The sequence below is a fragment of the Ambystoma mexicanum genome, chromosome 3p (assembly GCF_040938575.1).
Source record: "Ambystoma mexicanum isolate Mex_15411 chromosome 3p, UKY_AmexF1_1, whole genome shotgun sequence".
Lineage (NCBI taxonomy): Eukaryota > Metazoa > Chordata > Amphibia > Caudata > Ambystomatidae > Ambystoma > Ambystoma mexicanum.
Window position 1 is genome coordinate 24,862,039 of NC_090925.1, and position 27,626 is coordinate 24,889,664.

The window sequence follows — 27,626 nt, forward strand, 5'->3', positions numbered from 1 at the left end:
GGCCAGAAGGCCCGCAACTAAGTCCCTGTACCGTTGGTGAAAGTTCTGCGACTGGTGCAGGGTTAAGAATGTGGATCCTTTTTCATGTGACATTCCTATGGTTCTGTCTTTTTTGCTTTCTTTGGCCCACAGGGCCTGCAAGTGTGTACCATCAAAGGTTACTTGGCGGTGCTGTCCATATTTCAGCGCTCGTCTGAAGTGTTATCATTTTAAAATCCCTTTTAATTTCTCAGTTTCTAAAAGGGCTCACTAATGTGTTCCCTCTGTCCCCTTTCCAGGTGCCCGGTTGGGATTTGAACCTTGTCCTCCAGTTTCTGATGGGTGCTCCGTTTGAGCCTTTGCATTCATGCCCTTTGAGACTGTTAACTCTTAAAACTGTATTTTTAGTTGTGGTCACTTCCGCTTGCCACCCTTCACTGTGTTTCATAAGGACAGGGTTGTCCTTAGAGTTCGTCCTTCCTTTCTTCCGAAGGTGGTGTCGGAATTTAATTTAGGCCAGAAGGTTATTCTTCTGGCGTTTTATCCTCCTCCGCATTCTGATAAGGAAGAGGAGAGGTGTCATGATGCCTACCCCCAGGCATCCGGATCGAGTCCATCAGCCCCGGGAGCAGGCATCCAGATACTCATTAAAACCCCAACAGCCCCGGCTGGGGGCTGTTTGGATTCAGTCCTGGCACCATAGGCGCTAGGCTCATAGACTTTACTTACCTTATGCAGACCATGCTGAAAATGAGTCCAAGCCAACGTGAGGCCTGGATGGGACTATTTTTCACTCGGGTGTGGTTCTGGGGAACTTCTTACCTGGGACTACTTTGCAGGCTATTTAAACCACGCCCGAACAGCAGCTCATGCTTCGTGTTATTGTGCATCCAGCAGCGTGACGCTCACCGTGTCTGCAAGTCAGCATCCAGTCTTCTGCCACGCCCGCCTCGAATCTGGAGCTCCTAGACAAAAGGAAAAGAAAGGAGAAGAGGTTAGATCAGACATTATTTGATTCCGGACCCAGCACATCTCCGAGCCTGGAAAGGACATTATTTCAGCACGCGTCGCTTTGCCAGCAGCCGCGCCGCGCTATACTCGCCAGTCCACCGCATCTTTCGGCTCTGCACTGCCTCCATCATTTTCTTCGTCGAAACCCAGCACCTGGGGGGAAAAGGTGAGCCGAGAAAACCAACAAAGACAATCTCTTTGCCACCATAGGTTTACCTGTTTACCACCGGAGGTATTATTCTTTAATTCGCCGCATCTTCCTATGCCGCACCTATAAAGGGAGAGAAAACAGCAAGTTAAACTCCTGCAACTTTTACCGGGCAGTGTTTGGTAATATAGACTCTTACCTGAATGCCATCAGCAGCCTCCAGGCAATATTCTTTTGGACCCAGCTGCAACCCAACGAGGGAATGGAACAAGAGAACATCGGACATATTGAACTCTTTGAACTTTATAGACACTGGAGTCAATATTCCTCCGGAACTCCTCCAGTACCTTCAACCCAGTGAAGTAACTGGTATCTACGTGCCCCTGCATGCCATGCAGGATGGAGAGCTCATTTAAAAACATAAGGTGAGGTTACCAAAAGGGGATATCGGAGGTGATTAGTGGGGAGAACGAGAACTGTTGGGGGGCCATCACTAAAGTCCACGGGTGGCTAAATCCTTTTCTCCACTTGCAGGAGAATACTTATACGAGTCCAGCAGACAAGATTAGGCGGGCCAGTCCAGACTGTCATCTCTTCACTACACATCACGTTGGTGGAGACCGCAGCGGTCCGGGTCCGATCGACGCCCCTGTGGGAACCAGGTGAGCGTAACCAGAGGCTCCATAGGCGCGATCCTAGGAGAGCTTTAATCTTTTATATTTCACGCATGTCCCGGGTCAGAGTGGACGATCAGCTCTTCATTGGTTAAGCTGGAAAGTGTTTGGGACAAGCTGTGACTAAGCAGACTTTGTCTCGCTGGATTATTCTGGCAATTTCTGAATGTTACCGCTTGGCAGGTAGGCTTACGGGCCCATTCCACTAGAGGTATGGCTGCCTCTCCTGCCCTGCAGAGGGGTGTTCCTATTCGTAACATCTGTGATGCAGCCACCTCGGCGTCGGTCCATACTTTTGTACGTCACTACTCCCTCGATTCTATCCGGGGGCAGGATCTGGCCTTTGGCAAGGCGGTCCTTTACTCTGCAATTTGATTGGGCAATCTAAATTTGTATATTCTAAATTCTTTTCCCACCTCCTTAGGTTGGTACTGCTTTTGGAGTCTGTCGTGGATATGGAATACGTCGGAGGACCCAATCCCCTCAAAGAACAAGTTACTCTCTTACCTGGTAACGTACTTCCGATGGGATGGTCAGACGTATTCCATATCGCTCCCTCTCTGCCTTCCCCGCTACAGAATTTCTTATGCGACTGCAGCTTACGTTTCCGCAAGGCTTTCTGTGGTCATACTGGCAGACGTTCTGGGGAAAAGCTACAACTGAGGCTATGGATGTCGTGCGTCCTGCTTATAACATCTGGTGACATCGGCTGTCGGAGGAGGTCCTCGGACGGCGTATCGACCTCATCGACGCAGACGCCGAAAGATTTTCCGAAGCAGCACAGCTGTGGTGATTACCATCATAGATATGGAATACGTCGTCGGACCATCCCATCGAAAGAACGTTAGCAGGTAAGAGAGTAACTTATTATTCTCTCCTATTCTGCCATGATCTCGCTTTACATGCAGAACACTTCAAACTTAGTCCCAAACTCTGTTTTTGCTCCTGCCTTCTAACTATTTTTTCGAATGGATTGTATCCTCCCACGTATTCCTCATCTTAGATATATCCTTACCTTCAGCTTGGGAAATGTTTTCTCTCTCTCCACCAGAGGGCGCTCCACTCGAGGCGGCGGCGTCGATGTCCCTCGGCGGCATCCGTCATGTGTCGACGTCATCCTTAATATAATTGCCTCGAGCGTGCCCGTTGGCCTCAGTTCCGTTTTTCGTTAGCTTCGATTTGGATCGAAATAAAACGGTGCCTCAGTCATAAGCAAATTATGTCGTCTTCCTCAAATCCATCTACTCCGAAAACAGGCTTTAAGAAATGTCTCAGGTGCGGAAGAAAAATGTCGCTGACTGACCCTCACCGTAACTGCCTCTGGTGCCTCGTGTCCGAACATCGGATCGACGACTGCGGTTTGTGCCAATCCATGACCCATAAGGCCTTGAAAGAAAGACGAGGTAAACTGGTGGTGGGGGTGGAATCCTCGAAGTTTTCTTCCAGAGGGAAGACGGACTCGGCTGAGTCTTCGGCAAAACGCCATAAAAAATCAAGCAGATTGAGGAGTAGATCAAGGAAGTCCTCTTATTCGTCCGAAAAGGCGAAGGCGAAGAAGAGACGACACCAATCTCCCTCTTCTTCTTCCTCGACTTGGGAGGAAGTTCTTACTTGTCCAACTAAACATGACTCCCCTAAAAAGTGGGTAGCATTTAGAGAGTCGATGATGAACATTTTTGAGAACGTGGCCCAGACCCCGTCAAAAATGTCTGTTGAAGGTCATGCCTCTACTCACAAGTGACAGAGGAAGGTCTAAAACTAGAAAATCCGAAAAGAAATTGTTGAGGGTGTTTCTAGGGACACTTCCCAGACACCTAAAAAGACAGACTTTAAGAAAAAGACTTTAGATGTCGATACATCATTAAAGACCTCGACGAAAACATCTTTGAAGCCTCTGTCAAAGGCTGTCAAGTATGAAGGGTCGACGACCCAGCAGAAAAGTCACGTCGAGGGTTTTATCGACGACCTTGAAGACTTCTTTGGCGTCGAGTGTTTCGAAGACTCCTTCGATAACGTTGACTGCCCCGAAGATTCCTTTGACAGCATTTGTAGTGCCTTCGAAAACATTGAAGAATACCTCGACAACATCGAAGGTAACGGCCACGACTTCGACGCCATCAACGATTCTGTCGACGTCGACACCACTACAGGGTTGAAACATATTTGTCATGATGCCTGCTCCCAAGGAGCCAGGTCAGGCCCAGCGTCCCCGGAAGCAGACTTCATACTCACCAAGCAGGACCCAGCAAACCCCTATAGGGGCTCTTTGGCCCTTGTCCTGGCGCCATAGGCGCCAGGCTAATCATGGCAGAACATATGGTAATGCTTGGGTGAACTCACCTGAGGCAGACCATGCTGCATACTTACCCGAGGTAGACCATGCTGTCTGAAGCTCCAAGCCAACTAAGGCTGGGGAGGAACTATTTTCTTTCAGGAACTCTTTTCTTACTCGGGTGGGGCCAGTGGAAGAACACTCACCTGAAGCTCTTCCAAGGCTATTTAAACCACGCCCGGATGGCCACACGTGCTTCGCGTTATTCTGCAGCACGACGCTCACCGAGTCGGCTCCTGCATCCTGGATCCTGCCACGCCCGCCAGCACCTGGAACACCTGCAAGGAGAGAAAGGCAAGCATTAGGACATTACCTACCTTCATCCAGCATCCGGATTCTTCACTCTGTCGATCCTGCAAAAGAAAGTCAAGGGTTAGAAACGCATCTCATCGCTCGCTGCAGCGCCGCTTCCACTTACCTTCACGTGGCGCTGTCTAGCTCTTCAGCGGTCATAGGCGACATCGGCCGCATCCCAGCACCTACGGAAAAGAAAGACAATAGTTAGAAGCGCTCCGCTTCTCGCGCTGCTGCACCGCTTCCTCTTACCTTTTCAGCGCCCATAGGCGACATCGGTCGCATTCAAGACCTATGGAGAAAAAGGACAAAACAAGGTGAGCAACAAACTAATTGCAAAAGGACAGATTACTCACCTTAAGTCTTACCTGAATTTTGTTGGGACCTCGGTTCCCTTTTCGGGTCGGAGCGGCTTTTTTGGCTTTTCCGTACCCCGGCCCCTATGGGGAAATAAGACACACTCATTAAGGTGTCGGAGCAAACCACTACGGCACACCTTCATTAAAAGTACTCACCTGAGCTTACCTCGGCGAATCCATTCCTCCACACGGATTCCTCACCTAGTCCCTGAAAATTAAACAAAGACCAAGGGACAAATAAGACTTGATCTTTTGATCAAGTATATATACTTACGGCAGCATTTTGGTAAAGGCAAGCAGACATCGAACCTTCGCCAAATCCGAGATCCAGTGAAGTAACTGGAAATCTACGTGCCCCTGCGTCAGAAGCAGGATGGAGAGCTCGTCCATACAGAAATTAAGGTGAGAGTCTGCGGAAGGCACAGCTAGGGTTCGAGGAGGGTGAGAAGGGGAAAAAGGGGGGGAATCTCACACACAATCTAGCAGACAGTTAACTCCCTTCTCCTATCTACAGAAGGATTATTCTACGGGCCAGACAGACGAGGTTTGGGGGTCCAGTCCAGTCCATCTTCCAAGCACTACGCTTTACCGTGGAAGAAGTTGTAGCAGTCAAGAACGGGTCGGCTCCTCCGTGGGAATCAGGTGAGCGTTACAATATTCCTGAGAAAGTATTTCCTCCTGAAAGCAGACATGACTTTTTCCAAACTGTCATCTTTATATGGAGAAAGGTCATCAGGAAATGAAGAGGATGAAGAAGAAGATGAACCTGATGTTTCATCAGCAGGAGTAAAATATGGGACAAGAGATGTTCCAGAGGAATTAATCAATCCTCAATCAAAAATGCAGGATTTGTATGAATGTTACAGTCTGCAAGTGGACTAGATACGTCCCCTGAATATGAATTTGAAAGACCAGATCCAGCAGAACATGCCGATTTGGGTTACAGAAAGCCTATGAATAAAGTAACAGTTTATGGGATGGGGTAGGAATTCACCTGTATACCAGGATGATGATATGACAGATATTTTGTCAGGAGGCCCTCAACCAGACCCCATACTTCCCTTTCATATTGCCCTGCAAAGAAGAGTGAATGCTGCTTGGGAAAGACCGGAATCTATTCCAGCAGTAAATAAAAAATATGTGGCAAAATACAGACCTTGTAACTCTGACCCAGAGTATTTGAGTAAACATCCGTCTCCTGAGAGCCTGGTAGTTCAGGCAGCCACATCAACAAAAAATGCTGCATACCCCACAATTCCCCCTGATGGGGATGACAAAAAGATACATGGTCGAAAAAGATCTTTACATCCGGGAGCATGGCTCTAAAGTCCGCCAATGTATCTTGTACGCTGGCTAGATTAACTTGTACTCTGTGGGACTGCATGTCAGCGGCAGCTCAACACATCCCGGAAGGAGAGGAACGTGATGGTTTCCTATCCATAATTAAGGATGGTAAGGGGGCTTCGGGAGAATGCCTTCAAGTAGGTTTGGACACTGCTGACAGTATCAGCTGGTCCATGGTGTCTAGCGCAGTGCTACTCAGATTTTCGTGGCTAAGGAAGTCGGGTTTCGCACCAGATGTTCAATCTAGACTTCTTCATATGCCATTTGATGGCTTGAGGTTGTTTGGCAGAAAGGCGGATGAAAGTTTGTAGAAGCTGCAGACCTCCAAGGCGGCGGCAAAGTCACTTAGTGCCGCTATAAGACAACCTCAGCAACGGCCCTACACAGGCTCATCTTCCTGGAGGGGTTGTCCCTTTTGTTTTTACTCCTCATTTGGGAGAGGAAGGGGACAGGCCAATCAAAGAGGGCAAAGAAAATTTCCTCAAGGAAGAGGTGCTATATCTGCCCCAGCATCGGCATCTGTCCCTTCAGCCGCTGCTGGAGCTGCTGCAAAACCACTCTGAGGTTTTGACTCACAAGACCCCAGTGGGAGGCAGAATCTCACAGCATCTGAAAGAATGGCGGGGCATTACTTCAGATGCTTGGGCATTGGAAACAGTATCCCAAGGTTACTGCCTTCCCTTTCTAAAGAAACCGCAGAATCACCCACCAGAATACAACTCTACCAAAAATCCAGACCTGCTCCTGTTGCAGGAAGTTTTTACCCTGCTACAGAAAGGTGCAATAGAACATGTACCTGTAGCGGAAAGGAACAAGGGGCATTCTCCATATTTCCTCATTCCAAAGAAGGACGGAGGACTGAGACCCATCTTGGACTTGAGAAACTTGAACAAGTTCCTCAGGAAGGACAAGTTCAAGATGGTCCCTCTTTCTCAGATCCTTCAGGCTCTCCAACTTCAAGACTGATTGGTATCATTGGACCTTCAGGATGCTTACTTTCATGTGCCAATCCATTTCAAGCTCAGAAGGTACCTGAGGTACGCGATTGGCAACTCTCACTATCAAGTTTCGAGTTCTGCTATTCGGGTTGACCTCCGCCCCAAGAGTTTTCTCCAAGTTGATGGCGGTAGTGGCAGCGAGTCTCAGAAAAGGGGGGGATTCTCATCTACCCCTATTTGGACGATTGGATGATCAGGGCACGTTCTCCAGAACAATCCCAGGATCATCTATCCAAGACTTGCCACTTACTTCACAAACTAGGGTTTTCTCTGTATTTAAAAAAAAAAAAGTCAAACGTGATACCATCACAGAAGCTCCAGTTTATAGGAGCAGTCTTGGATACTTCTTCGGGCAAAGCCTCGCCTCCCAAAGAGAGAGCTTACCACATTCTGCAGATGGTGAGAAAATTCCAGAATGCCCAGTATCTACCGGCCTTCGATTTTTCTCAGGTTGCTCGGCCTCATGGCATCCTGCATTTTTCTGGTGCCAGAAGCCAAGTTGAGGATGAGATCCCTTCAATGGGCACGTAGGACTCATTGGTCCCAATTTTCAGGGGAAATGACAGATCTTTTACAAGTTCCAACCAGGGTAGCTCAGGATCTACAATGGTGGGCTTGCAAGGAACACATCCTCAAGGGACAATCTTTTTGGCAACCATGGCCGGAGATCACTGTAGTGACGGACGCCTCACTCACGGGGTGGGGAGCCCACACCAACGATCTGACAATCAGCAGTCGTTGGTCTCCATCGGAGTCCAGACTACACATCAACCTTTTGGAGCTGAGGGCGATCAGACTAGCTCTGAAGGCCTTCCTGCCCTCTGTACGGGGAAAGAATGTCCTGATAATGACTGACAACACAGTGGCCATGTAATACCTCAACAAGAGTAGGGTCACTGCCACTGTGCAGAGAGGCAATGCAGCTCTGGTTCTGGGCAATAGAAGAAGGGATCTCTGTCATTCATCTAGAAGGAGAGCAAAACACAGCTGCGGATGCTCTGAGCAGGCAGAGCACACTCTCCCACGAGTGGGAACTAGCTCAGGAAGTCCTTCAAGAGATCTTCACCCTTTGGGGAACCCCTCAAGTGGATCTGTTTGTGACCATTGTCAACAGGAAGCGCGAACTGTACTGCTCAAGGGAATTTCCCCCGAGAGGAGCTCTAGGAGATGCATTTGTAGCAGAGTGGGAATTTCCTCTTCTATATGCGTTCCCTCCAGTCCCTGTGATCCCTCAGGTAATCGGGAGGTTGAGAAAGTTCAGGAAAACCATGATCCTAATTGCCCGGGATTGGGCCAGAAGAATGTGGTACCCGGACCTTCTCGACATGTCCATCTGCCCTCCAATACGTCTTCCAAAAAGAGAGGATCTTCTCTCGCAAGAGTGAGGTCACGTTCTCCATCCAGAGGTCAACCTACTCAACCTTCATGCATGGCTTCTGAGAGGTTGAGATATAAGGATTGGGACCTTCCGTATGATGTTATGGAGGTGTTGCTCTCGGGCAGAAGGCCAGCAACAAAATGTTTGTACCAGTGTTGTTGGAACAAGTTCAGTAACTGGTGCAGGGATAAGAATGTGGATCCCTTTGAATGTGATATTCCAACGGTGGTATCTCTTCTGTTACATTTAGCTAATCTGGGGCTCCAGGTTAAGACAATAAAAGGATACGTAGCAGCGCTATCAATCTTCAAGCGCTCTTCAGAAGAAAAATCTTATTTTAAAATACCTTTTTAATAATACAATTTCTAAAAGGTTTAAACAATGTTTTTCTACCAATACCTTTTCAAGTTCCTGTGTGGGATTTAAATTTGGTACTGAAATTTCTGACATGTGCACCATTTGAGCCTTTACATTCTTGCCCGTTAAGGCTTCTTCCATTAAAAACTATACTTCTAATTGCATTGGCATCAGCCCGCAGAGTAAGTGAGTTGCAGGCACTTTCGAGTGGTCCTCCTCACACCATCTTTCATAAAGATAAAGTTGTCCTTCGAGTTAAACCCTCTTCTGCCAAAAATAGTTTGACTTTCATCTGTCACAGAAAATAATACTACCTGCGTTCTACCCTCCTCCTCACACAAGTAAGGAAGAGGAAAGCTACATAGGCTAGATCCCAGAAGGGCTCTTATCTTTTACATCTCAAGATTGTCAAAAATACGTCAGTGTGACCAGCTATTTGTGGGATGCACTGGTCGTAAGTTAGGACTTGCTGTAACTAAACAAACATTATCAAGATGGATAATCTTAGCCATAACAGAGTGTTATAGGCTAGCTGGAAAAGATCCCCCCTGAAAGCTTAAGAGCCCATTCAATTAGGGGCATAGCAACTTCAACAGCACTTAAGAGGGGTGTCCCTGTACAAGACATTTGTGCAGCAGCCACATGGTCATTCATGCATACTTTTATCAAACATTATGCTTTGGACTCCACTACCTCTCAAGGTCTATTTGCCAAATCTGTACTACATTCGGTACATGACTAAAAGGCATCTGTACTCCCGCCTCCAATAGAAAACTGCTTTGGGAGTCTATCTAAGATGAGGAATACGTGGGAGGACACAATCCATTCTAAGAACAAGTTACTTACCAACTGTAACGTTCTTTCGATTGGATGTTCCTCCCACGTATTCCTCATCGACCCTCCCATCCTGCCCCACAGTACAGTTTACGTGGTTTACACTTTAAATTCTTTCAAGGTTTGGGTCAATAAGAGGCATGCCTTTTGTTTATAATACATGGGCTCTGATGCACGAAAAAACAGAACTGAGGCCAACGGGCGCGCTCGAGGCAATTCTACTACGGATGACGTCGACACTCGACGGATGCCGCCGAGGGACATCGCCGCTGCCTCGAGTGGAGCGAGAGAAAAAATTTCCCAAGTAGCAAAGCTGAAGGTAAGGATATATCTAAGATGAGTAATACGTGGGAGGAACATCCAATCGAAAGAATGTTACAGTTGGTAAGTCACTTGTTCGTCTATTCATTGCTAAATAAATCTGGACAATGCAATCTCTCCACTTGTCCTTTGAGTACCAAATTAATTCCTGGTTTTATTACTTTCATTCATGCACTTTTCATTTTCCCGTAGAAATGCAAATCTCAAAGTCATGGAGCACACAAAGGGTAAATGGTTATGAATAACACCAAGACACCTCGCAGTGCAAAGAATATTGTCTTTTCTGCTAATCACAAAGTTGCACACTGTTTTGATAAAACATTTGTTTGTCAGTAGATATAAAACTTAAGAAGCCCAGTTGAATTTGAAACACTGAGGCAGGCGATTAGACCCGTATGGTGAATCCTTGCAGAAGTTACACTGCTATGAGAGTTTACCAGGTGGAAGTCCTGGTGCTGTGGAGTCATCCTGACAAAGATATCAATCGTGGTGCATAATATTGTAAATAGAGAATGGAGTACTACCAAGAAGCTGTGTTTCTTTGACATTGCCAGAAGTTGTGGTTTCTTGAATCTGACAAGGAACTTTGGGCCTCATTATGAGTTAGGTGGTATGCTGGCGGTAAATCCACAGGAATACCGCCCAACTGAATTACTGTTACTGCCATTTTGTCCGGCGGAATTACTGCCTGATTACAAGTGGCAGTGAAAGTCCCCATTTCCTTTGAGTCCATTTGACTCAACAGGCAGAATTACTGCGGCAGAATTTCCACCGTAGTAGTTCTGGCAATTGTTTTTTTTCCACTGGTGAGTGGGAGGATTTACCTGCAGGATTTTTCTGGAGATAAATCCTCCACTCCAGGCCGAACCTCATACCTTGGCATAGTGTTAAAGGTAGGATATGATATGATAGTTTATATGTATCGTGATCATACACAAGTTGGCGGTGAAGGATATACTGCCAATACCACATAACGCCATACTTGTAATGAGGCTCTGTATCTCTTCTTTGACATTCCTAAGTTGTGGTAAAGCATCGTGACCCAGAACATCATTGATACTATTTGATGTAGTGGAACTTATTAATCAAGAAAGAAAAAAACTTTCTGTTGGCTGAACATTGGTTACCAGAACTTTCTTTTGACAAAGTGATTGAGTAAAGAACCGAGTTTGAACTTTGTTACACACCTGGATTTCCTTGTTTCTTTAGATGGAATGTTGGAATTGAATCTAACTTCAGACCTGGGTAAGGGGAGTTCACCCAGGTTGCAAAGAGACTGTGCATATCGTTTTTGCTATTTCTTATGAACTGTCATATATTTTCTTGTGTATTTTATTTTTAAGCGTGAGGGCCAGATATCCCTTGTTAGAGTTTTCTTTAGCTTTTGATAGGCAGGGAAATCCTCATGAGGGTAGAGATAGTGAGGCGTTTGTTGAAACGTATAATTTAATAAAATGACTTACTTTGAGATCATCCAAAAGTTGTCAGTCTCACATTTGTGACCCCTCACATTCTGTAAATCACAATAAAGGCCTTCTGATGCCAGGGGTATGAAGTTGTCTTTCTTGTGTGCAGCTGCCATGCAAGCCCATGAGATAATACATTCAGGGCACTTGAGATTACTTTCAGCTATGAGGTGCATGTTTTAGGAAAGCTTGGACTCCCAGCCTGATATCCTCAGCCCATGATCATTTTGGTATTGTTTCCCCAGTAACATATTCACGCTTTATTTTTTCTTCCCGCTTTCCTCTACAAACACAGCTGGCACCACACACTACAGCGAACCCCCTGCTAATACAAATCTCCAGTTCACACGAAGTACAACAAGTCGGTACAGGGCTTACTCTACATTGCACCTCTTTTTCTGTTCCACTGCACAAACATGCCAAACCCCAGACCCATCTGCTCTCCAGGCAGAACTCGCTGGTAGTGACTAGAGCAGGATTGTCCTCACAAGGAATCTTCTAGCAACCTAACCCACCCCCAGAAATATCTTTTGATTTGCGCTAAGCACTTCAGGACTCGCACCTGCCCCTCGTGCTTCTCCCACTAACCCCTATTTCTGAGCCATATACCAAGAGCTGCCACCAAGCCACATGTCAAACTATATAGGACCATTTCAAATCAAATTAATAACTTGTCTTTATTCTGCAGGAGAGTCTGGCAAAACTTGGGATTGCGACCAAGGATGAGAGCCAGCACTGGTTTACTGGCGAAAACCTTGGACTTTCTGGGTAAGTCTTCTGGGTATGATAAAGGCCATGAATATTGTGTTTGCGTTATTTCATAAATCAGAATTAAAATACTACCAAAATATTACAAGACAGTGGTTGTTGGAGGGAGGGGGGGGAGTGGGGATTTGCTACTGATAATGCAAAAAAAAGTTGAGGGCACCCATCAAATTCCGCTAGAGGACCCATGGGTAATCTAAACTATATTTTAAAAAAAGGAGGCCTCTGTATATGTATTTAGAAAATATCAAAAAAGAATTATGAATTCACCTATATGGAAAAATTGATTGTGCAAAAAGGTTGTATTTAAACATGATGTATGTAGGATGCAGTTGATTTATACACAATAAATCACACAAGTTTTCAGGCTGATTATTGATCCACACAAATAACAGCACTCTGTGTGTATCAATCACCAGGACTTCCCTGAACACCCACAATCAAACATTGCACAAATACAATAAACAAATGAACATTAATTTAAAAGCCCCAATGGCCGAACAATGTCAGCAAGGGTGAGAAATGAAAAAAGGTCCGTTTTGTTTTTTGCACGGCTCACATACATTTAAAATTAATCTGGTTCTGCGTACGTAAGCCAGTTCGCTCCCAGCTTTTGACACCTGTAAATGAAAAGAATCTGGTGCTAACTTAAGTTTCGGTTAAATGAGCCATTGGTTTAAAGCTAAGCCTTCCTCAGGACATAGTATGGAACCCATTATGATGATGCTGTAGTGTGCTTTGGAGCCGATTTCAAAGAGTATTGCTATGCGTAAACTCTACAGTAGATTCCTGGTTGCTTTAATGTTTCACGTGGTAACTGGAGACAGCGCCGAGTTTCCCCATCCGGCATATCGTCTACAAATCAGTTGGGTCATGACATGGTAAAGATAAACTGCAGCCAAGTGCAGCAACATTTGCGTGACCCGTCACCTTACTGATGGAATCAATGCTTTTCATATTCATTTGTGTACTTAGATGTGAAGTTGGAGCGTACACTTTGTGTACTGGCACCAGGGTTTGATACTGTGCATCATAAAATATGTAAAAGTGGCATTGTTTACACTAGGAATTTGCTGTTTTGACAGATCTGTATGTAGAAGCGCTCCCATTTTCAGCCAAGCATGTGTTTCTGCACCCCCTCGTTTCAGGCTGGGACCTTTCCACATCAGTGGGGGGGCTCCAGTTGGGAAACTTCACCCTTTAACGGCACGATAACACAGTAAATTAATTGAGGAAACAATGGGTGAAGAAAGGCATACATTCGTTTTCAAAAATTGATTAGCAGAATTTGCTTTATGATTAACAAACTTATTTGAGTAGCAATTTTGTACTCCTATTTTAAATGTCACCAGAAGTGATTTGTATACAAGACATTAGGAAAACTACTGCATTTCTTTGTAACTCTGAAGTAATACATTAGTGCGATGAGTGTCTGTAAAATGTAAAGGTTAGCTGCATAAATGGACAACACAAAAAATAGATATGATAAAAAGGCTCTGAAAACGTTTTTCAGTGCAAGGATCTGTGCGTCTGGGTGCAGTCAGTGTTGCACAGCGCAGTGTCCTATAAATTGTATGCTTCACCCTTCATTTGCTATGTAAGGAGTAGTTCAGAAGTTTCATAAAATCAAAAAGTTCAAAGTTAAAGTAAAGTCATAGCCTGAGACGTAGTGTGGTTTTGCAGCAGGGAGGGTAATTGTCAAGCTCAGGTGACCAAGATGGCCCTTGCCTGTCATTGATATCAACTGTTTCAATATAGCATTAATTACCACTGTCGGAGGCAGGGCAGGACGGCTAACGGTCCTCAAGCCTGAGTCAGGTAAATGCAGCATTCCAGCCTTACGGATCAATGAAAACGATATTTATCGCTATAGACAGTCAGAGCAGTAGATCTCTAGCTGTACATACTGTATGGAACTATTGATTACTACTTTGCGTACACTTTTAGTGAGCTTTGTGTATTCATTATGTAAAAGGAAGTCTAAGCAGAGTGGATAGTTTAGCAAGTAGTGAACTTGGCAAACTAGGTGGACTATTGTAGTTTTGCAGCCATCTCACAATAGGATGACTATGAATTTGAGATCAGCGCACGGGTTGAGCTCTAGTTGCACAGATTATGCAACCAGCAGGTCACAGAACTAGGTTTGCCATCCAAAAGCATGTGGCCGTGTGATAATGTACATATTCAAAAATGTTCACTTGTCAATACGATGCACTTTCGCAAACAAAATTAAATCGATTTGACACTGAGATTTTGGTACACTTAAACTTTACTGAAAAACCCGCAGACAATGAAGTGTTGCAATACTGTAATTGTGCATTATTTAACAACTTTTTTAGGAAGGGAATTGCAGGACTCTGTTAAAACAAAATAAAACAAATCACACATACTGTTTTTTGCCAGAAAGGATATAGTTAGCTTAATAAAAGTATAATCCAGATTGCCTCTGGTTTCCAATTATTTGAAGAAAAATAAAATGAGAATGTTTCTAGCCTAGCAACCCCAAACAGGACTTTGGCAGTTGTAATAGTGCAGTAGAAATCGTCTTTGCTATCTCCCATTAGCCTCTTTGCACTTGCAGTGAACAGATAAGAGGGTGGAAGGAGCCCTGAGAGCAATAGAGGAATGCTGGGTGAGCTGTGATTTCATTGGACAAGGTAATTGAAATAGCTAGCTGTGCTACACAAGTATCAATTTAATTAGCAAACCTACAGAATTGCACAGCAAATTGCTATGTGACACTGCTTATTTTATGCCTTGGTGAAGAAGGAAACTTTTTGTAAAGTTAAATTATAAATGAAAGGAGACTTTAAGAAGATGCTGCAGACTGTGCAAAACCATTTCCAGACTTGTTGCAGAATATTAAACTTAAGTTTACTGTTTTTACCATGCCTCTTAACATCTGCTGCAATTTGAGTTCACTGGCTTTTTAAAATTGGTTTTGTTACGCAAGATTTTCATAGTAATGATACGTCTTCCTGGCGTGTCAACCCCAGAACTTTTTGGTTTTTACTGGTGGATTATTTTTCCTTATACCTCCTGTGTGGAAAACGTTTTCCACACTCAGACTCTTTTACTGTCATTTGTAAGACTCCCCATGTCAATACTATTTTAACAACATTTGACAACATTTTGGCAATACATGAATATTGTTGGTGGGTTGCCTTAGGGACTCATCTTTTAACTTTCTCTGGCTAACTTTGTGAGAACTACAGTTCCCAAGGGTGGAAAGGATCTTTGGATCCCTTTTACATTTTAAGTGAGACCAGCCCCCTGAACCCCACCTTATGTGGAGAGCTAGGGAGATGCAGAGTATCCCCTTTCTCATTTTAAATGCAACATTTATGTTACAAGGGCAAACTTACCTTTTAATGGCTGGTGGAAGTGAACCTTTGTATTCAGTATTTGCACAGCCCCGGTAAAAGGGACACATGGGTGTTCATTTTACCAAAATGCCCCCTGTCTTGTTTATTTGCCATTTTAATGTTCCTTGTGCTTTCTTGTTCCTTGTCCTGACACCCAGGATGGGTAATTCCTTTGTGTGATTTTTATCTTCGGGGGTAGTCCTGTGGACTCCCCTGCCCAGGCTCCAGGCTGTCTGTGAAGGCAGGAAGCAAGGGAGGAGACCAACACTCTGCAGCCCTTTGTCTTCCAGGCTCAGTGCGAGATTCCAGTTCAAACTGGTAGGCTGGCTGTCCTGAAAGGATTGCCAATCCCCCACTCCCCCCCAAGTTTGAATGTTGTAAGGCTGTTTGGCTGGGATTCTGCATAAAAGTCAGAACATGGAAGCTGAAGAGGTAGTCGACCACTGGAACCAAAACCGAAGACAAAGATGAAGAATTTGCGGCTGACTATTTCCAGTGATCGAAGAGCCTGCTGTGTAACCAGAGTCTGCTGTAGCTCTTCTTTCCAATCGACCTGGGGACTCCGAACACTGCAACCCCGACCCAGTGCCTGGTGAGACCCAGTAGGCGCTGCATTTTGAGACATCCCACACCGTGCTTCGACCTTGCCAGCTAAAATACCCTGGGACCTCAAGCCATTGTGCTGTGCAGTTTTCCGAATTCCGAATCGAGCTGAACCTTCGTGGGCATCCGGCTGGATCTCCAAAGGCACAATTCCAAACTGAAAAGTCCCCTCACCATAGTGCTGGACCTGGCAAACAACGATAATCCGACAGCGATATTCGGTCTTCCGTGCTCCTGAATGTGATGCTGGAAATGCATCGGAGGGACAGGGCCTCCGTATCCTTGTCCTTTACTGTATCCTTGTCCTTTACTGCTTTTTATCGTGTGTTCTGTCGTGTTTTCCACGCAGGAATTCATGTGGGACTCCTGGCGGTGCAGCTCTTTCTTTTGGCTTGGTGAACGGACCCGTGGGATAACCTTATGGCACCCATGGGTGGGGGTACAACCCTGTGCCCCTAGTGTATGTTTTTGGGCACCTGTGGGTGGCCCACAGAGCAGTGTATGGGCTGGTGGCAGCTCCATACTGAATTTGACAGGTGCGCGGAGTATCCACCATTTTGGGATACCCCGGCCCTGCCATTGGGATCCGTTGATCCCTGATGGAAAACAAGATGGCCCCGGTGGCCTCTTGCTTTCTATTACCCATTACCTTGTTTTCCCAAAGTCCTGGGAAGCCCTGACTCTGTCCCTTCCCCCTGACTGGCTGTTGGATGGAAGTGCCATATATGGTGTTGTGAAGGCCCAGTCAGACTAGCTGTAGCTTTCCCGGTAATGTATGTTGTGGGTACCTCCTGTCGGTGGGACCTGGGTGAATAGTGTGTGACGAATATGCATTCTGTGTTGTGGGTGTCTAGTATCTGGTGGTTGACACAATGACTGAGACAACCCTGCCCGAAACCGGTATGAATGCAGCTTGGAGTGTTGAATGGCTCGGTACTTGTCCCAATCCACATAACTTGTTCTGAGTGTCTGGAGAGAAGTGAATGGCCTGAATACCTCGTGTGCCTGATTGCCTGCCTGTATGAATGCCCGTAGTCGTGATTGGACGCTTGAGTGTGACCCAGCGGAATGAATGGGAGATCAACAGTATATCTGGGGACCTCTCACTGCTAGGAATCGTGTTCAGAAGCTGAAGTCCACTACGGCGAGTAACTGGATTAACTGACGCTTGACCTTGAAGCTCTGCTGGACGAGAAGAATTGCTGTTGCTCTCCTTCACAATCTGAAAGCTGCTGTGCCTCCAAGGACTGACCCGGAGAGGACCTGGTAAGGCGCCCTCTTCCCGAGCTACGAGGGACCATCGTGCACAGCTGATCTTTGCCAACGCTCCCTGGGAGACAGACCTACGACAGGCTGCCGACCCGATACAGGGACTGCTGCGGAACTCCAAGGAGAAGCACTCGGACTGTTGTCCGCCACCGTCGACGACCGCCGTCGCCGACTGGAGCCGCCGTGCTCCCGTTTGCCTAAGAACTTCATTGATCATCGGACGCTCTCGTCTGCATCGTCGTCCGCTTGTCTCCCGCTGGAGAAGGCCCGACCGTCGACGCGCCGAGGAGCATCCACCGGTGGGGTTTCCCGCCACCTACAGACCGCAGAGATGCCGACGACTCGACGCCCTTGCTGGGCCACAGTTCTTCATCTCTTTGCGGTCCAGAACTATTGTCACCGAGGTGCCCCGCACGCCTCTTCCTTGCAGGACGCCAACGCTCTGTCGTCGACGAGCACCACTAGGAATGAAGCAGCCACTTCCCTGCCATAGTTCACCCTGTTCACCGTCGGACGTTCGACAACCCGTGACTCCTGCCTTAAAGGGAGGGCACTCAAGAAGGGCCGTCGATTCCCCGACACCGAACGCCAAGTTCCCCGACACCTCTCGACGATCTGTGGCTCCCGCCTGAAAGGGAGGCACTCAAGAAGGATCGGTCGGTGCATCGTCGGAGAACTCTACTCCACCAGGTACATTGGGGGGGTACAACCTTAATAGGAAGAAGTAAGACTATCGGACAATATATGGACTGGGCTTGTGCTATATATCTTTATTTACAGGTTGCCCAGGTGGGGGGGGGGGATCTCCACACAGAACTGTGCCTAGCGGTAGGGGTCAGCATTCTGCCTATTGTTTCAACCATCTTACGTTCCTGCCTATCTCTATTGCTGGTTTACTCGTTATTGATCTGTGTGACATTTTAACCGTACAGTTGATGCACTTTAATGAGATTTGATAACATTAGTGGTACCACTCTAGACGTGTATATATTTATCATTATTGACTTCCAAGTACAAAGTGCGTTATTGTGTACATACTTTTGAATATTATATAAAGACTGTGTTTTCAGTAATAGTGTGTGGACATTCCTTGGTGGGGGTTCGGGGACTACACTGCACTTAAGAACCAGCCCGCATCACCTCCTGAGAAGCTAGGCCTTGATTGCTCGTCCATTGCTACCTTATAGAGAATCTTGGCTGGGGTCCGCTGTGCCTCTCCTCTACCATATAGAGGGCAGAAGTACAGACACCCCCTGCCGGTCTTTACACTGAAAAAGGCACCAAATCCACAAAGCCGTATCAAGCAGCGAGGAAAACCTTGCCTAGAGCCTGCCCTGTGATCCTTGCTGAAAAAGTCCTTCCAGTGTCCGGTCTGCTCTCTTTTTGATGAAGGAATTCAACCGGGTTTTTGGCTGCATATCCTGAAGTCCTCCTGCTGCAAAATCTTCCTCTGTGCTGAGGTACTGTGCTGGCTTGAGTATTTACTTGCCTTAAGTCTCATGTGATTCCTGTGTAGTTTTGGGGCGTTTTCTGTGATTGGGAGTCCTCTTATCCAGTGCACCCAGGCCCCTGCTGTAATCCTTGTAGGGTGTCCTCTGTGAAGCCCCTGGCCCCTGGACCCTCGACTAAGTCTAAAGTACAATGCTCACCTGTGAAGTCTTCCTTAGGAACTCTTACTTTTGCTACTTAAGAACCTATCCTGACACTGCCTGTTGGACACTAGAGCCTAGTGACCCCCCCCCCCTTCTGCCAATGAGAACACTGATGCTCCAAGAATAAGGGAAAGGCTTTTTTTAAAAAATTGTTTATAGTTGAATCGATCAACCTTTACAAAGTTACAGTATTTCCTTATACACTACATAAAATTACAAATTAATATCAATGTTCATATAAAATTTTAAACATTTATTCAATTTACAATCTTAGATAACATAGTCTCAAGGTACATATCATCTCATTTAGTTACATTGTGAGTTAAAAGATTTAGTTGATGTGAAATATTTTACTTGATTTCTCAACATTCTAAAACCACCAAAAATGTGATAAAACATCTCATTGCTTTAGTCAGCCTATACCGATGACATCTCATTGCTTTAGTCAGCCTATACCGATGACATCTCATTGCTTTAGTCAGCCTATACCGATGTATTTGAGAATTGATGACTTTAAGAAAGCGAGTTAAGGCTAATAGAGAAATGTCACCCCAACCAAAGAAAATTGAGAAAGAAGTCAGATTTTATTGACTTATCATCCCCGTAAAGCTGTAATGTGCGAGTATCAAAGTGTGGGCTTTTCAATATCCAGTGTTTTAGAGTTTCAATTTCTGCGGGCAGTTGAAGAAACAGACAACACAAATCCTCATCTGTACCTTAATTGCCGACCCAGTGCCTTGTTCTTTCTTGAGTAGGAAAGTTATTAAAACGAAATCGCATATACAGTGCTTGTGCTTTATTACAGGGAAAGCATTTGATATAAGTGCTTATTTGTTTTCTCTTTCTAGGATAACGCATATTCTTTGAGGTGAGTACTTGCTCATGGACTCTACGGTTTTCATCCAATCCTAGTCATACAGTTTATTTTTTAACTTTCCCTGGGCAGTTGGTTAGCTCACCCTCATTTGAGTCAATGGTGAAAAGTAAGGTTTGAATTCTATGACTGAATTTATTCATAGATTCAACTCTGTTTTCCTTTATCATCTAGATCTTCATAAAGGGAATTTTTAGGTGGATTCATGATTTTGAATAGTTGCCTCCAAAGGAAGTCTTGAAGACAATGATACTGAACCTAACTCATGCCTTCACAATGCATTAGGCAAAGACCTGGCAAAGCTAAGAACCACTTTCCATAACCGACCATGAATAGAATTTAGATGTTCACCATTTTAGATTTGAGGGCATTAGCTTGAAGGTTGTTTTTCAGGCAGTACTGCATGAATAGTTTGTTTTATTTGCAACCCCCTCGGCGTCTTTTCAAAGAATTTGAGATCTACAAATGCAAGCCAGTGTATTCTTAATTTAACCAGTCTAACAGATGTTATTTTGTCATTATTCCAGATTTCAACCACATCACTTAAATAAAGATTGAACAGAGTAGAGGGCAAACAACAATCCTGCTTGACACATGTATGATATGATATGATAGTTTATTTATATAGCGCCTATACACAATGTGTTTCAAAGCGCTTCAAGGTGGGAGGGGACATAGGAAAATACAGTTACATTCAGCAAAAAGTCCTTGAAACAATACAGAATGTTAAAATAACTATCATAATAGGCCTGTCGACATTTCTGATAGTGCAAGTGCATAGAACAAGTAAGGCAAGAGGGAAGGGAAAAGGAGAACAAAGCAAGCAGTAACATTACTATGTCTGACGACAATTTATGCAGTGCAGGTGGTAACAAGAGGTGGGGTGGGAGGGGGGTCAAGGGGACGGAGGGGGAAGGAGAACAAGGCACGCTACTGAGCAAAAATGTCGGTGACAAATTTGAAAAGCAGGGGGGGGAGGGAGAGAACAAGGGGGGTGGGGGGAGGGGAGACAGACAAGCTGCTATCAAGAGTCACGGAACAGATGATAGGAGTAAGTGCTAGGAGGGGGAAGTCTGAGAGGAGGGAGAATACAGAAGGGGGGAGTAGGAAGGTAGTAGAAGAGGATGGAAGTGAGGAGGGGAAAGGGAAGGAGGCAGGAAGGGGGGTGGAACGCAGAGCAAAAGAGGGGGGAGCAAGCAGGGTGAGGGCGCAGAGACACTCACGGAGGGGTAGGCGGGCACACAGACACTCACAGAGGGGCAGGGGGCACACTAGAAGTCTGAATAGCCCTTGTTAGTGCCCCTTAATAATAATAATAATAATAATAATAATTTGGCATTTATTTAGCGCTACGAACCCTCAGGTATCTGAGCGCTGCTTATTATTACCCACGGTGTGTGGTGCTCATTTATCGACCTCGGAAGGATGAAACGCTGAGTTTGGCGCTGCCGGGATTCGAACCTGCGTTTGCAGGCTCTGCACTGATGTCAAAGCGAGCGCTCTACTCGCTGTGCCACTTGACCGGCAATGATACTGAACCTAACTCATGCCTTCACAATGCATTAGGCAAAGACCTGGCAAAGCTAAGAACCACTTTCCATAACCGACTATGAATAGAATTTAGATGTTCACCATTTTAGATTTGAGGGCATTAGCTTGAAGGTTGTTTTTCAGGCAGTACTGCATGTGTGCCAGATGAATTCTGTATATGGTGTTGTGATGTAGCGCAGCTGTACTAATCTCATTGGTATTCCAAGTCTCAGCAATTTGTTCCATTAAATTGGTTGTATTACGCAATCAAATGTGGATGATATATCTAAGGATGCCAAATAGATGAGGCCTGTGTGATTATGTTTAACCGTCTCCAAGAAATGAGCCAATATTGTTGCGTTCAGGGGAGTTCCCATTCTTTTGCGGAAACCCACCTGAAAGCAAGAGTTTTTAATTGGAGCAAGATTTCTTCCAGTTCCCTAAGGATCAAATATGTGAACACTTTGGATGGCGTGTCAGTCAAAGCTATAGGCCTATAATTGCCCGCTTCAGAGATCTCCTTTCTTGTGAATGGGAATAACAAGAGATTGGAACCAATTTTCGGGATAGATTTTGTAGTGAAGATCTTAGCAAACTTTATTTGCGAGATCGAAGCCCATAGATTTGGATCTTCTTTGATTACATACGACGGAATACCATCTGGGCCGGCAGCTCTCGAAGGATTAAGTTTGTTTATAGCCCACAGAATATAATTGGGGTTACACAAATTCCTGATCGGAGTCCGATTATCTCTTGTCTATATCGATCCTCAGTGATTTGAGCAGTTTCTTTTTGAGTTTGGTTTATGAACCTCTTATCTCTATATTGATTTATAGGAAGGTTAATTCTCTGATTTTTCTGTTTTTAGCACTTTTGGACCAAGCAACTTCCTTATTGTAGGCGTGCCTTTTGATTTTTAACATGTCTATTTCGAAGGGATTGTGTCCTCCGACGTATTCCTTATCTTTGATAATACGTTTCCAGCTTGCTGGCCTCGGAAATTTTTTCTGTAGAGGGCGCTGCCCATCGACGTCAGCCGAGTCGATGTCCCTCGACGGCCACCATATCGGCGCCGATGTCACCATGCCCATAAATAGCCACGCGCGGCGTCCGTTGCTCAGTTCAGTTTTTCCGCGCTTCGTGGGGCCTCGGAACATCGTTGCTCAGTTCAGTCAGATAATCTAATCTTCATCTATTCGAATATACCAACTTGTTCTCGATGGCATCTTCATCGGAACCGCCAACGCCGCAATCCGGCTTCAAAGAATGTCGAGACTGCGGTAAAAAAATGTCGATAACGGATCCACACAGGATCTGCTTGTGGTGCTTGGGAGCCGAGCACCATTGTTCGGAGTGTGAGGACTGCATGTCCATGACGGCAAAAGCCTTGAAGGAGCGCAAGGGGAAGCTCGAGAGAGGTAAGTCAGTCAAAACCTCCTCGGAAGTTTCTTCGGTCGAGGCATTCGTCTCCTTGCCGTCAAACATTCCCATTCTAGATCTCGACGAATGGCGGGAGCTACTTCGAGATCAAGACACTCAAAGAAGAGACGTCGAAGATCCCCTTCCTCGTCTTCGGTTTCCGCAGAAAGGGTCTCCTGCCCCACAAAACACAGCTCTCAGGCTGAGTGGGAGGAATTCAGGAAGAAAATGTTCAGCGTCTTCGAGAAAGCGGCCTCGACCCCCTCGAAGACAGCTGAGGGTGATACCCCGGGTGAAAAACCCAAAAAATCAAAACGCCGCGAGCCGCAGCACCCCACGAAACATTCCACCCGAGAGCGCCACGGGCCATCAGGTAAGAAGATCCCTTCGACGCATGGATCGGCGCCATCGACGCCGTTGTCGAAGGGTTCTTCGACGTATCGGTCGATCGACTCGATGCCATCGTCGACGCCGACATCGACGCCGATGAAAGAGAAGACCACGGCTACTCCACAGCCAACGGTGATTCCAAGAGCCTCCGGCACAACGCCGAGACCGTCGTCGATATCCTCGAGTAGGATCCCGATCCTCTCGAGTTCTTCCAGTTTTCTCGAGGCAGTTCTCAGCGCCTTCGAAGCCTGTCACATCAGGGTCGACGACATCGACGTTTTCTCACCCAATAATGACGAGTTTGGCTCCTTCTGCCTTAGAAATGGGTTTTATACCATTTCAGAGGTCAGAGTACCCTGGATTATCTTCAATTTATGAAGAAGGGGAAGATTCTGACCAGGAAACCTTCGGGTTGCAGAGGACCACACTACCTGTTTCAGAGGATTTCAACTGTGAGGAAAGAAGGTTGAAAGACCTACAGGAATCATTACATGAGGCAAATGGGCTGGACACTTCCTCAGAAGTGGATTTTGTTAAGCCAGACCCAGGGGAACATGCCGAAACACCCTATAGAACCCTGATGGCAAGAATTATTGAATTCATGGGTTGGTCTGCGCCTTCGCCTGTTTTTCAACAGGATGACCTGACACACATATTAGACAAAGGTCCACAGGAGGATCCTGTGGTCCCCTTCCATACAGCCTTACAAAGAAATATTGCATCTAACTGGGAAACTCCTGAAGTTATCCCTGCTGCTGTCAATAAAAGATTATCAGCCAAGTATAGGGTAGCTGCAGCTGACCCTGAATACTTATCGAAACACCCGACTCCAGAGAGCCTGGTGGTCCAAGCGGCAACTTCATCAAGCAGCAGGACTGCTTACCCTACTGTCGCACAGGATAGAGATGACGAGAGGTACAATTCTATGGAAAAGAAATTCTTCTCTTCTTGTAGTATGGCATTGAAGTCCATCAACGCCACCTATACGCTCGCCAGATTCAGTCACACACTGTGGGAGTGTGCTTCATCAGCGGCTGACTGCATACCCGAAGGAGAGGAAAAGGAATCCTTACTTAACATTATTAAAGATGGCAAAGATGCCATGTGCGAGTCACTTCAAACTGGTATCGATTCCGCTGACACTATCGGCAGGGCTATGGCGCCAAGTACAACAATCCGCAGGCATGCGCGGTTGCGAAAGTCTGGCTTTGCTCCAGATGTACAGGCCAGACTTTTGAATATGCCCTTTGACGGCTCTTCATTATTTGGAAAAAAAGGCTGATGACAGTCTGGAAAAGTTGCAGACCTCTAAAGCAGCAGCAACATCTTTAGGAGCTGCTATCCGCCAAACTCCTTTTCGCCCCTCAGGAACCTCTGGGAGAGGAAAGTCCTTTCGCTATTATTCCGCATTCGGGAAAGGCAGAGGACAGCCGGCTCAAAGAGGCCAAAGGAGATCCACCCGAGGTGGACTGGTCAAAAGTACTAAGGCCGCAGCAGCAGCAGGCGCCTCTTTACCCTCGGCATCTGCATCAGCCGCCCCCAAACCACTCTGGTGTCTTTCCACACAAGACACCTGTAGGGGGCAGGTTAACTCACCATCTGACGGAATGGCAGGCTATTAGGTCAGATGCTTGGGCATTGTAGACAGTTGCCCAGGGTTACTGCCTATCCTTTCTACACATCCCTCAGTCATCCACCGGGGAACAGCTCTCTAAAAGTTCCAGATCCGCTCCTCTTGCAGGAAATTATAGACCTGCTAGAGAAAGGTGCCATAGAACCGGTACCTGTAGCGGACAGGAACAAGGGCTGGTACCAAAGTAGGACTGAGACCCATCCTGGACTTACGAGAATTGAACAAGTTCCTCAGGAAGGACAAGTTCAAGATTGCAACTCTCTCTCAGATCCTTCAGGCCCTCCAGCTCCAGGACTGGCTGGTATCTCTGGACCTTCAGGATGCTTATTTCCATGTGCCAATCCATCTCAAACACAGGAAATACCTGAGGTTCGCAATTGGCGACTCTCATTATCAATTTCGAGTTCTGCCATTTGGGCTGACCTCTGCCCCGAGGGTCTTCACTAAGGTAATGTCTGCGAGTCTAAGGAGGGAAGGGATCCACGTCTACCCCTACCTGGACGATTGGCTGATCAGGGCTGTATCTTCGGAAAAAGCTCAGACCCAGCTAGATTGTCTGCCACATCCTTCACAAACTGGGCGTCTCCCTCAATTTAAAGAAGTCACAGATGATACCATCACAGACTCCAGTTCATTGGAGCGGTCCTGGACACTTCCCTGGGAAAAGCCTCACCACCAGAGGTGAGGGCTCAAGATATTCTGCAGATGGTCACCAAGTTTCAAAATGCCCAACGTCTCCCAGCGTTCGACTTTTTGAGGTTGCTAGGCCTCATGGCATCCTGCATCTTCCTTGTGCCAGAGGCTCGCCTGAGAATGAGATCTCTTCAGTGGGCACTGAGAACTGTGGTCGCAATTCTCAGGGAGAATGACAGATCTCCTCCGGATTCCAGACAAGGTAGCCCACGACCTTCAATGGTGGGCATATCCAGAGAACATCTTGAAAGGAGAACTGTTTTGGCAACCATGGCCGGAGATAACAGTAGTCACAGACGCCTCACTCACGGGGTGGGGAGCCCATGTCAACGACTTGACCATCAGCGGTCGTTGGTCTCCATCGGAGTCCAGACTACACATCAACTTATTGGAGCTGAGAGTGATCAGACTAGCGCTGAAAGCTTTCCTTCCATCTGTACAGGGGAGAAATGTCCTAATAATGACGGACAACACGGTGGCCATGCACTACCTCAACAAAAGATGTGTAGGGTCACTGCCACTGTGCAGAGAGGTAATGCAGCTCTGGTTTTGGGCAATTCAGGAAGGAATCTTTCTATCGGCAGTCCACCTAGCTGGAGAGAAGAACTTGACAGCGGACGTTCTGAGCAGGCAGAGCAGTCTCCCACGAGTGGGAACTAGCTCAGGAAGTCCTTCAAGAGATCTTCGCCCTTTGGGGAACCCCTCAGGTGGATCTGTTCGCCACAAGCACCAACAGGAAGTGCGATCTGTTCTGTTCAAGGGAATTTCCCCCGAGAGGAGCTCTAGGAGACGCGTTCGTAGTGGACTGGGTGTTTCCACTCCTTTATGCGTTTCCACCAGTCCCTGTTAATCCTCAAATGATCAGGAGGTTGAGAAGATTCTGGAACACCATGACCCTAATTGCCCCAGACTGGGCCAGGAGAACGTGGTACCCGGACCTTCTAGATATGTCCATCTGCCCTCCAATCCGTCTTCCACTCAAAGAGAATCTTCTCTCGCAGAAGGGAGGTCAGGTTCTCCAGCCAGACATCAGAACCCTCAACCTTCACGCTTGGCTTCTGAAAGGGTGAGGTACAAGGATTGGGATCTCCCTGATGACGTCATGGAGGTGTTGCTTTCGGCCAGAAGGCCAGCAACAAAGTCTTTATACCGCTGCTGTTGGAACAAATTTTGCAGCTGGTGTAGAGAAGGGAATAATTACCCTTTTTCATGTTGTACACCAACGGTGTTATTGTTTCTACTCTACTTGGCAAACTCAGGCCTTCAAGTTGGCACCGTAAAAGGCTATCTCGCAGCGATTTCAATCTTCAAACGCACTACGGAGGAACCATCGTATTTCAAAATACCTCTAGTGATACAATTGCTCAAGGGATTAACTAATGTTTATCCTCCAAAACCATTCCAAGTTCCCTTATGGGACTTAAATTTTATCTTAAAATTCCTAATGGGCACTCCATTCGAATCACTTCACTCTTGCTCGCTGAGATTTCTCACGCTTATTACTGTCCTATTGGTAGCACTAACATCTGCTAGGAGGGTGAGCGAGCTACAAGCTCTCTCCTGTAAACCCCCACATACAATTTTCCACAAGGACAAAGTTGTCATACAGGTGAAGCCTAATTTCCTCCCAAAGGGTGGTTTCTGAATTTCATATTGCTCAGAAAATTACCTTACCTTCGTTCTACCCTTCCCACCCCCCTTTCGATGGGATGTTCCTTCAACGTATTCCTTATCGCCCCTCCCATCCATCCCCGCAGTAATACTTCCCTTGTGGTTGCAGCTTACGCTCCTTCAAGGTCAATAACCAATTCAGGCATGACTTTTCTTATGCTACAAAATGAGCAACGGACGCCGCGCGTCGCTATTTATGGGCATAGTGTCATCGGCACCGATACAGTGGCAGTCGAGGGACATCGACTCGGCGGACGTCGACGCGCA

The 27,626-nt window shown here is 46.3% G+C and overlaps 1 protein-coding gene across 1 annotated transcript in view; it reads left to right on the forward strand.

Annotated features, from left to right (window-relative positions):
• The window catches only part of PRODH (proline dehydrogenase 1), a 283,848-nt gene that overhangs the window by 115,274 nt on the left and 140,948 nt on the right, over positions 1–27,626 (forward strand). The window contains exon 7 of the mRNA XM_069650361.1: positions 12,184–12,263. Within this exon, the coding sequence (XP_069506462.1) occupies positions 12,184–12,263 (80 nt within the window). The remainder of the gene's footprint in view (positions 1–12,183; positions 12,264–27,626) is intronic.